General features: G+C 39.9%; 1 protein-coding gene across 2 annotated transcripts in view; it reads left to right on the forward strand.

Moving 5' to 3' along the window:
• Positions 1–1,764: 1,764 nt before the first annotated feature.
• The window catches only part of LOC131040193 (probable anion transporter 6, chloroplastic), a 284,449-nt gene continuing 273,860 nt past the window's right edge, over positions 1,765–12,353 (forward strand). The window contains exon 1 of one of the 2 annotated variants that reach the window (XM_057973062.2): positions 1,765–2,344. In XM_057973062.2, the coding sequence (XP_057829045.2) occupies positions 2,015–2,344 (330 nt within the window). In that variant the 5' untranslated portion in view covers positions 1,765–2,014. The remainder of the gene's footprint in view (positions 2,345–12,353) is intronic. The other variant, XM_057973061.2, reaches the window with a different exon arrangement.

The following is a 12,353-nucleotide window of genomic DNA, read 5'->3' on the forward strand; positions in this document are numbered from 1 at the left end:
ACTCTATCATTAAATGATGCATCACCCTTAGGCACTTGATTGAAAAAAAAATGGGACAATCAAGGTGAGGAAGCTTATTGCTATTTTGTGGACTTTAAGAAAGCTTTTGACACAATAGAGACAAACTATGGAACAAATGGAAGAATTATTATGCATCTCAGTTGTATTTAGAGCAACTGTACATAGTCTATATGAGAAAGAGCTAAAATCATAACTAGCGAAGGTATGCTTGAGTGTTTGGTATTTGATGTTGGGGTCAAACATGGTGGCCCTCTATCTCCCAAGCTATTTAGCCTATACAATGATAAGTTGGAAGCATGGATAAACAAGATAAAAGGAAAGGTTTCCAGTTGGTAGGTTATATGGTGAATCTACTTTTATATGTTGACAATCTTATCTTAATTTCAAAAACAACTCATGGGTTGAGAGAACATGTGAAGGCTTTAGAACATTTTTGTTAGGAGGTTGGGATGCAAATGAACATCACCAAGACCAAAATCATGATTTTCTCATTAATAGAAAAAGTAAGTAAATCACCTTCTCTTTTTAAGGCAACCCACTAGAAATAGTGAAAGAATACAAGTAACATGGGATTGACTTCCACTATAAGCTCAGTTGGGAGACTTGTATAACAAAGATGATAGAGGGAGGTTGGAAGGCCTCATACTTGCCAAAATAGGTGCAAAAAAATTGAACTTTGGGATTGAAAAACCAAGAAAACCTTTTTGGCTTACTAATCACATTAGTTGTCATTTATGATTGTGAAGTGTGGGGAAGAACATGTCAAACTACAGTTGGAGGCAGCTAGAAAGAATGCAGAAGCATCTTATCACAAGCAATCTCAAAGTTAAAACCATAGTCCCATATGAAATTCTTTTGGTTGAAATAAGAACTTTCCCATTGGAGGTGTTAATGATAACTCAACTGGTAAGTTATTTTAAAAAAGGTTGAAAACATGCATAACCATCATTGGCCCAAAATGGTTGTCAATGAGGTTCTAGATCGTAGGAAGAAAAATTGGATGAGGCAAAGTAACAACTAGATGAACAAGAGGGACATCAACTTGCAAGAATGTCCTAATTCCAATGAAGAAATAAAAAGTTATGTGACTAAAAAATTTAGAACTGCCAAGTGGACAAAATAGATTGGGTGGGAAAAGATTACCACATCAAAGAGTTTAACCTAGCTAAGGACAATGGTAAAAAAATATATTTAGGGGTTGCTTAAAGGGAAAGTGAGGCTGTTAGTTGCACAATTGAAGATGGGATCATATCATCCTAAGAGTGAGACCGATAGGTGGAAGATACCTAAGGAAACTTGGGAAGAAAGATTTTGCATATTTTGCAACAAGAGAGCGGTAGAAACAAAATGGCACTTCATCATGTAATGCACAACTTATAAGAATATCAATACTTAGTACAAAGAGGGCTAGAAGGTTGATGACATGCACCAATTATTTGGAGAAAAAAAGATCAACCACACAACCAACTTCCTTATCAAAACTAATAATACAAGATCGAACATGAAAAAAAACTGAAAATAAATTAAAGATATTTTTATCAATCCAATAACTTCCTTATCAAAACTAATAATACAAGATTGAACATGAAAAAAACTGAAAATAAATTAAAGACATTTTAATAAATCCAATAAACTTTTAGCCTTGTAAATATCATTAACATCTTCTATCATTCATTCAAAAAAGATATTTTTGTCAGTCCAATAAACTTTTAGCCTTCTATCATTCATTCAAATGAATCCTTGTAGAAAGGGAAAACTCCGAGGTATGCAATTTCACCATTACAAATTGTTCGCACCTTTGAAACAAATAATTTGAGTCTCTCCTCCCACAGTTGATTAGTGGGAAACAAAATTGAAGTAGGCGGGTTAAAAGCAGGGAGGCGAAGGAAGAAACGTATGGGAAGGCTTACAAGGTGCCACGCGTCCATGAGAGGAGAAGGATAAAACGTTGCGATGCAGAGTGAGAGATTCCAGTGTGGTAAATAGGCAGGCAATGGGGATGGACCATCTTCACCTGCATTTTCCTCCTCATCCTTCTCATTCTTTAACTACACGATGGAGTCTGAGCGCCCTTCCCCAGAGGAGGAGGAGGAGAGGGAAGCACACACCCACGCACTTGCATTTGCACTCTAACATTCATATTACAAGGGCTTGTTGGCCCAGCAAGAGCAAGGGGATCAGTAACAGCATCAGCAAAGAAGAAGAAGAAGAAGTAGAAGAAGTAGTACACGTAGAAGACGCTAATGATCCATTTCGACTAATAAGGCGATATAAGCTCATTGGACTCACTTCTCTTGCTTTTGTTATCTGCAACATGGATAAGGTTTGCATCTCATATTTATTCTCTATATAACGTAAAAGATCCAGCTACTATATAAAATATTTTGATTTTCAAAACCATTTCTTCAGACGAAACTTGCTTTGATTCCAGTCACGTAGTCGCATTATATTTTCCAGCTAGAATTTACAGCCTTCTACAGATGTCAAAACAATAGCACAACAAACAGAGTACAAAGACAGGAGAAACATGTCTAGACCAAGACATGGATACTATTGCCATGGAAAACATTATTAAACATTGGAGACAGAGAGAAATATCTGTAGTTATTTTTTCAATAGTTTTAGCCAGACAATTGAGGCGAACGGAAGCAAGTTTCATAACAAGATGACCCATTTATCTCTGTCAAGGGAAGCAAGCTATATAACAAGTAACCCTGTCATCTCTGTCACCGAGATGGACATAGACAATTTCTTCAAATCTTGAGCACTATAAAGTCCAAATCGCTGACAAGATTGGTGGAAACAATCGAAGGGACAAGAAGAGTCGACGTCTCTTTGGTTGTCGTTAGCCTTGCCAGTGAGCACATCAAAAGAGACATTGGAAGGTGAATTTGAGGGTTTCTATATCCTATTTGCAATTTCCAAGGAAGAGCAAGGTGAATCCACCAGGGCATCTGAAGTTTAGTTTACTGTTCTATCAAATTAAAAGACGGAAACCCACTAACAATCTTGGGTATCCTAGATGCAGAATTTAATAAGTTTGAAACTGTGTGAATCTAGTTAGGCACATAATCTTGGTATTGAGGTTGAAAATTGGTGTCAAGAACTCAGGGAAGCATGGATAAAAAGTTAAATCCAGCTTGATTTGTTTGCATGTAGAAAATAGAGGTTATGGTTGTCAGAACTGCCCAGTTTCTATGCTGCTATCACACCTTTAAATGCGTACCAGAATAAAATGAATTTATGGTAGAATTGCTCTTCAAATTCGAAGGAGAACCTCCCTTGAGACATAAACCTAGCCTAAAATCCCAATTTGAACAATATTTAATTGCTAGTTATAATTTGTATAGGTGTGTTTTTTGGGTTGATTCATGGCAAACAAAACTGAAGGTGTCTTTTTGGATATTTCACGTATGAAAAAAGGTTGACATGCACTTCTACTCAAGGCAAGAAGAATTTATGCTTTTCGAGTGAAAGTAAACCTTACAACAACTACCAGACTTATGTTGTTTAGCTAAAGGTAGAGATTTAGCAGTGCAAGAACACTTAAATCTAGGATTGGTTTAAACAACACAAAAGATTTGGTAAATCAGAAGAGGGGAATGACATATAACATTACAAGAACTTGCAGTACAAAGCCTGCAACAATAAAAACACTTAAATTTACTTCATCTACACATACATTAAACATTATGAGCTAACACAATGATCATTTTTGGGGTTAGGACAACTAACTTAACATCTACTGCAATGCAAAGCTTCCAGTAACTGTTAAGTGATATTCAACAGAGAACATTTCAACAAGTAGTTGAGTAGTCAAGGATGTAAATGCAGGTGTATGAAAATTGATCGAAAACCGTAGCTGTGGCTGATATTTTTGAAATCTGAATTTTGGAGGAGATAAAACCCTGTTGAATGAAAAGAATCCACTTGAAATGAATTAAAATCAAGAGTGAAAGCCCTGCTGAAATAAAGCATTCAAATTCACTGAGAACTACTGAAGATTGTTGAACTTAGGACCTAGGTGCTATGAATAATGATCAACATTGTAGGTCACTGAAACCTAATGGAGCCTGCTGGCGTGATTGAGACTGATGCACTGACAGTGCTGTTGTTAAAAATCCTGCCGAAAGGCACTACTGATATGATGAAAACTTGTGCCATCTGCTTCTTTTGTATTAATTGCTCTTATAAATGACAAACCTGACTCTGAAGGAATTTTAAGAATGATGGGCCTTTATATATTGGATTTATTGTTTGGTTGAGAAGTCATGACTATTCATGAGGGCATAGCACTATAGCATTCACACAAACTAAAAAACAAACCAGTTGCCCCTTTTGAATTTGTGTGCGACTACACATAGGTGATCAACTTTTCTTTTGCTCGACTCAAAACTTGTCTTGGCTTATGAAGCATGCACTGTGCAATGGGCATGAAGATTTTAACTTTACATAAAAATGCGTTCCCTCTTGATACAACACATGCCCTGATACGATGTTGTAGATTTTGTTTTTGATCATTCCCTGTTATCTTCGACAAATGTGTGTGCTGGTCTACACAGACATGATTTTTGTTTGGTTTAAAACACACTCATACCCAGGGAAGCATGTGGCCTATTACCTTTCTTGCAGACTTTGACATTGAAACATGACTACTACTTTATATAGGCATACACACTACACTCTGTGTTGCATGTTTTTATGTTATAAAAATATGTCCATTAGTTCAGGGGTGTGCACCTGTCAATAGGCTTTGCAGAATTTGACATCAAAACCAGTTATTTGATGTGCAACTAGACAAATGATTGCAGTTTTTAGACTTGGCAATTGCTTTTTCTTTTGTCGGTAGTGCACACCACTCAATTTGAAAGATTTGTTCACCTTTACTTTGGTGTGTGCTCATGTACATAGGATCCAAGTTTTTGTCTTAAAACCCGTTTGTCTTTGTTCTAGAGCGCTCTACTTAGTTGGAGAACATACTTTCATGCCTTAATGAGTTTTCAACCTTTTCATTGTTTGAACTCTGTTCTTTGCTTTGGTGAATGTGATTGAACATAGTTGGATAAAACCATATTCAGCAGCCCAAAATTTTTACTTGGACTTGACAAATTCTTAGTAAAAAGAAATTACACATAAAATAAAACAAAAGAAACTAATGCATTTAATGGACACATAAGTCTATTCTCGTTCGGCCTTTGCTATTTTTCAAATAAAAAAGAAGTTTTTCCTAAGTGTGAGCCGATCTACTGTTTGGGTAGAATCTTAGTCAATCTGTTTTGACTGAAATTAATGATTATTTCAAACATTTAAACATATAAATTTGTTAGTTTTCTCTCATTCAATTCACAGACAAATAGAGGAGCAGTAGAATGACAACTGCAGTCTTTGTTGTCCGGTTAATTAGTAGTTGTTAGTTGTTGTCGAGGGGTCAGCGGTTTGCTGACGGTTGCCAACAGTTGGCACTCACAGCCGGTCAACACCCTTATATATGTCTATGTACTTATCTTTGGGGGAGGTGATGTTAGAAGGGAAATACTGTTTTGGAGATACACAGTAATTCTGTGATCAATGAATATATCTGTGAGTTCTCTATACATTGTGCATATGCGTACTGTTATGTTTTACTTGCATTCTGTTATGTTATGAACATATCCTACGAGGCAAACATTTGGCGCCGTTGCCTAAACAAATCTGGAGAATGAAGTACCGGAGGGGAGGGTAGACGTATGACATGGTGAGAACCCTGTAATGGGCCAACCAGCAAGCGAACAAAGCACCAGTGACGAAGAAGTATTTGAAGGGGAAAGTGCAGTGATGGAGGACTGTGCAAATATATTGAAGGCATCCATTGGGACTTACATCCATAGGGAGGCGAAACGCGTAGAAGTTCTCGAGAGTGTGATCTAGGATGCACTTGGGGTAAGTCCAGCAGTGGATCGTCTTATGTGCCACTTACCAAGGCTTTTAGCACAACACTTTATTACTCGCCACAACTTGCGAGAAGAGGAAAATCGAGAGGATCGCCGTTAGCAGATCTTACAACGATTCAAGGAGAGGACCCGACAGGAAGAGGAGCATGACAAGAGCCGTCGATGGCAATGAATCCTCAATCCATACGAAGGAGGTAATTGATGCCAGTGACTTTGAACAAAGATAGGAAGTGTGTGCCGAAGGGATAAGAGGACAAGCACGAAGCTATCCAAAGAACATTAAGGTTGGAAGAGCAAGCTGAGCGGAGACGGCGACTACGGAGAATTGCAGAAGAATTAACTGAAGGGGACCGCGGGAACACAAAAGGGTTACCTGAAGGAAACCGGGAGAGTACCGAAGGATACGAAGTGGACCATTATGCCGAAGGGGATACCAGTGGAAGATTGGCTGTAGATGACCAAGTATCTGAGTTGATCGAAAACACCTGACAACATTTGGGACACCCGACCCTCACATTAAAAGAAATTAGGGATGGTGGGGGAGTGGAACTAGATACACCGTATCGAAGGGAGTCAAGGGGATCGGAGACCGGTAGGACACAAAGTGAGGAGCACATTGAAGACATATGCGTAGAGGATACGAGACCGGCTGAGTGTCGGGAGGACACCGAGGCATCGTAGTCAAAACGATCTGTTCTGGTCCAATGCACCGAACTTGGGAACAATTCCAACCGGACCAATTACACGGAGCGGGTCATAGGGAACCACCACAATGTTGAAGAATAAAAAGCTGCCAAAGTTCACGGGGGATGGAATGGAGGACCCCGTACTACATTGCATGACGTGTGAAACAATCTTGTCGGCCAATGGGCAGACCAACGAAGTGGCAATAGACAGGTTTTCAGAAGTAGATAAAACCAAGGTCGGCAGGTGGTCTGACTTGAAGAAAGTATTCCAAGCAGAGTTCAAACTGCTTCGTGATGATAACGAAATTGTAGCAAAGATCTATAGTACGAAGAAAAACAAGCATGAGAGTGCGAGAACATACAATCGACAGCTCAAGGAGCTGCTCGGGAAAATGGAGAATCAACTTGCAGACGGACTGAAAAAACACTGGTTTGTGGAGGGATTGAAATCTTCCTTGGGAAACAAGATGAAAGTTGTTCCCCCAATGTCATATGAGGATGCTTACAACAGAGCTATGGATATAGAAAGTGAAGACAAGACGTCACGGAAAAAGAAGAACCGATCGGATGGTGATGATTCTTCGGAAGGGAGCAGTAGCGATGAGGAAGCAAGCAAGGTGGTGTAAGCATTACAAAAGGACATGCACTGAATGATGAAAGAATTCAAGGCCATGAAGGGGAGTAGCAGCAAGAGTGAAGGGGAATTATGGTGCTCAAACTGCAAGGAAGAAGGTCACACTAAAGGCACATGTTCTAAAAAGGCATTCTGTGACATTTGTCAAGTATTGGGACACTCCACCAAGGAGTGCCCATATAATATGAAGACTAGAAGTGCGCAAGTGCTCCTTGTGCAAGAGTCACCATCAACGGCTGCGATAGCAGCCACCCCACAGCAGCCGGCCAATACAACTGCATCATCCAGTGGCTACCGAAACAATCGAAGAAGTGGAAAAAACAATAATAACAACCACCAAGTACAGTACGACGCCAAAGGCCGACCAATGATTCAATGTCGAGCTTGTAGCGAATGGGGACACTTTGCTAGAGATTGCCCAAAGGGGGAAAATCCAGAGCACCTGTGCAGATGGTGTGGTCCCGACGACCATGAGGACGCGAACTGCCCAAAGTTGGGAGTAAACCTGTTGACTATTGGCAAGATGAACGAGGAAGGGATGTTGGCAATCACAAGAGCACGAGCGAAGAAAGCTACATACCCAGATCCCCTATGAAAAAGGAGAGAGTACGTGAAGCTAAGGTCTACATTGAGAGGGAAATGATGGAGCAGCGAAGGGAAACAAATGACACTACCTATACTTCGCTATGTGCGGAGTTCGAGTAGAATGTCTTCAGACAAGTGTTGCAAACAGAAGTGCCAATAAAGATTAAAGATCTTCTGGGGACTATGCCACCTTGAAGGCGGCTATCACGAGTGCCATAAATGTGCCTATCCGTACGACAACACTCCACACGGAGATCCTAGTCAGCTCTTCGACGGACCCAATGTTACTATCGGTGAATAGCGGAATACACCCCGCGGTAGTGGAAATGGGTGTATTGGGCACAATCCTCACCGACACCATTGTAGATGGAGGATTCGGGGTGAACGTGCTACCAGAGGAGACATAGAAGAAATTGGGGAAGCCGACGCTGTGGCCATCGACATTCAATTTGGTGGGGGCTGACCAGCACGACATCAAGCCCATCGGAACCTTAATGGCACAACGGGTAACTATTGGTACACAACCCTTCATTTTGGATTTTGTAGTAATTCCCCTAAAGAAGAAAGGCTATGATGCAATCCTCAGGAGAGGATGGCTCATCACTATGAGAGTAAACCATAATTGGAAGCGAAATATGCTATCCATGGAGAGTGGAAGGCGGAAATTTGTTATTGACCTGAGTACGCAAGTGGTGAGCGAGGAGTTGGCATCCTCCTTGGGATTAGAGTCAGAGGGAGAGCCTCCTAGAATAGATGAAGGAAGACGATAGATGGAGCCGAACAATGAGGGCATTCTGGAGTTGGAAGGCTGCTCTGAAGATGAGGTGGGCTCGATGAACGGGCTCTTCCACTGGCAGATGGAGGATTACGAGCTCTTCTATCCTGAATGTAACATGTTGCAGGTAGAAAAAGAATCGGGGGAGAAAGACATGTTTTTGCCTGAATATGGGGAGTATAAGGAAGGGGTGGCTCAAGTTAATAATACTCCAACGCACCAATTTGACAAGGACAAACCCATACGGTTCGAGGACCCTAAACTTAAGGAGACAAACCTGGGGGAAGAAGCAATTCCGAAGAATATTCTAGTCGGTGACAACTGGAATCCCGTGTTGAAGGCAACAACCTTCAAGATTTTTATGGAGTATAAGGATGTATTTGCTTGGACCTATAAGGACTTGAAGGGGGTTCACCCGGAACTATGCGTCCATTGGATTCCACTATACCAGGAGCCCAACCGGTGCGGAAGAGACCGTACCGTATTAACAAGAATTATGTGGCGAGAGTGAGTGATGAGATAGAACGGATGCTGGAAGCAGGCATAACATTCTGATTGCAGACAAGTGAGTGGGTCTCACCTATTGTGGTATCATTAAAAATGGAGGTGAACCAAATTCGCATTTGTGTGGACTTTCAGTATCTGAACACCGTCACCATTAAGGACCCATTCCCGATACCCTTTACAGATAGTATCCTTGAGGAAGTGGCCGGACATGAAATGTACTCCTTTATGGACGGTTTTTTGGGGGACAACCAAATTTCTATTGCGGAGGAAGATAAGCTGAAGACCACATTTTTGGTCGAAGACGACGTATATGCTTACAACCAAATGCTGTTCGGGTTGTGCAATGCTCTAGCCACCTTCTAAAGGGTAATCCTGCATATCTTTGACAAAATGTCCATGGGGAACTTCAAGGCATTTTTAGACGACTGGTCCATCTATAGTAGATAAGACACCCACTTGGTGGCCTTGAGGGAATGCATGGAACGATGTCGGAAAGCCTGGCTAGCATTGAATCCAAAGAAATGCCGGTTTATGGTGCCTCAGGGGAAACTACTCAGCCATATTGTGTGCAAGGCCGGATTGAAAACTGATCTAAACAAGGTGAGAGTAATCATTGAGATGGAACCTCCGACGTATGTAACAAGAGTCAAGTCCTTTTTGGGACACACAGGATATTATCGGAAGTTCATCAAGAACTTCGCCCAGATTTCTTACCCTCTTGACAAGCTAACACAAAAAGCTAAGTTACCGGTTCGGGTTCGGATTCGGGTTCGGGTTCGGGTACGGATTCGCGGATTCGGCAAAAAAAACAAACTTGGGTACGGGTATGGGTTCGTCCGTACATATATATATATATATATATTTTAATTATATATATGTTCAATATATACAATCCATACAAAAATAAAATATACAATGTGACTTTCCATACATAAATGATAAATGATAAATGATAAATGATAAATCCATAATTAATAATTGCCAATGCCAATAAATATTCATATATCGCAAATGTAATCAGTAAACTAATAACTAAAGTCTAATATCATATTCATAATTTGCAAAAAAGATAATATTCAAGTTTCAAGTCTTTTTTAAAAAGTCATAAAGGGGCGAATTAGAGTTTTATTATAAAAAAGCTATTTTAAAAAGTCTTTTTTTATTGTTTTTTTTGTCCTGTGGCCTTGTTTTTTGGAAACCACGGGCCTGGGTTCACGCGGGTCCTCCTGGGTTCACTCGGGTCCTCCTGGGTTCGACTTGGGTTCCACCCGGGTCCTTCCCATGTGGCTGGGTTCCCTGTGGGTCCTGCGACGCCGGGCCCACAGGGAACTCGGCCACCCAGAAGGACCCGGGAGGAACCCAGGCCAAAAGGGGAAGAACCGGTAACTTAGACGAAAAGGAGAGCCGTACGTATGGGCGATGGCACAAGGAGAAGCTTTCGAGGAACTTAAGACAAGGTTGGTGGCTGCACCTATCCTGGCCTACCCAAATTAGGATAGAGAATTCCATGTACACGTGGATGCCTCTAATTATGCTATTGGTGCCACACTGGCATAGGTGGGAGGACATTCGTTAGTGTCGTCACAAAAGTTCACCCGCTTGATGAACAACCTTGATCATCAACCTTGTGCAACATGGAAACAACCTCCCAAGTGTGGGACTTGTAGAATTGAGGGGAGTCCAGGGCTTCTGGGCACAATCAGCAGGTAGTGTCCGAGACTCATGGTGAGTTGGGTGCTCTTGAGCAGTTTTGGTGGATATGGAGGCGATTTAAAAATTTAATGAAACTTCATATGATCATAAACTTCATTAAGTGAAAGCGACTATGAAAGCGATAGCGATATCATATGAAGTTTCATCATCCTCTTCAAGATCATACTTTGATTGTCATAAATTAAAACCACAAAGATATAAGCATGATCATGGTTTCAAAGGAGTTATTAGTTTAGGTTTCCATCAACAGATCGCTAGCTCCTAGAGTTCTTGAACATGTTTGGGAAGATAGCTATTTGAATACAAAAGATTCCTAATCGGTGTGCATCTGATGCATTTCTTGTTTCACATGGACCTGTATTTATTTTAAGTGGAAGGCATTTTCAGCTGATAGAAACTCAACTGGTACAAGTTCAACAAGACATTGCAACATTTTAAACCACTGTTTTAGAAGCAAAATCTAATGTTTGTGTGGATGGTGAGGAAATTGATCATTTTTCCCTATGGCCTAATTGTCTATAATATTGATAGTGTGTTTTTTTTTCTTCCTATTACGGAAACTGGATATGCTTTACCATGTTTTTGCGTTTTGGGGTCATTTGATTTTGAAGGGTGGGATGAAACATTACAGCATGCGTCATACACAATGGAGTAAAGAATAATAAAAAACTAGTCGCGTTCTTCATTATCTGCATTGCAACAAATTACAAAACATAAATGAAATTTATTCACACAAGATCAAACAAATAACTGAAATATCAGCTATTATTCGATTTTTTTCTTTTATCTGTTTGAATTCTGCAACAGTCGTGTGAGGTATTACAATAAAATTAAAGAAACATGTGGACACTTAGATTCGATGAAGCTGTGTATTCCAATATTTCCTCAACTATCAGATTTTGAAATTTATATCAATTGACAAATCATCACAATATTCAAAGTCTTTCAATAAGACTTTTTCGAATGGTAACAGCTTTATTCTTCCTAGAATTCTTCTGCAATACTCAAAAGTACACATGAAGGTAATCAATTTAAATGTATGTGTGCTGAGGTTTCCAGCATCATAGCTAGAAAAAGACTCTTCCATCTTTATCTTTATGGGTCACATAATAATTTTCACTATTGTTCTCCAGCTTTCTTCTGCCATAATATAAGTGCAAATTATATTATGATCTTGAAGAGGATGATGAAACTTCATATGATATTCGATGAATGATCATTGATTCAATGATTTAGATTTAGAATCTAGATTCTGATTTATAACTGTTATAATTTTTTATTATGTTGCTATGATCAATGTCTACTGTGCTAAAATGTTTTATATATATATATATATATATATATATATATCCGTCCCTTGCTCCGGGAAAAAAAAATGTCTCGGAAACCCGTTTCGTTGTCCCCCTGTCTTGGAAACTCGGGGTAACATAGCTAAAATATGCTAGACTGACTATGACGAGCACAACTATTTACATACTATAAATATCATACCCAAACAGCTC

This window comes from Cryptomeria japonica, chromosome 11 (assembly GCF_030272615.1).
Source record: "Cryptomeria japonica chromosome 11, Sugi_1.0, whole genome shotgun sequence".
NCBI classification, from domain to species: Eukaryota; Viridiplantae; Streptophyta; class Pinopsida; order Cupressales; family Cupressaceae; genus Cryptomeria; species Cryptomeria japonica.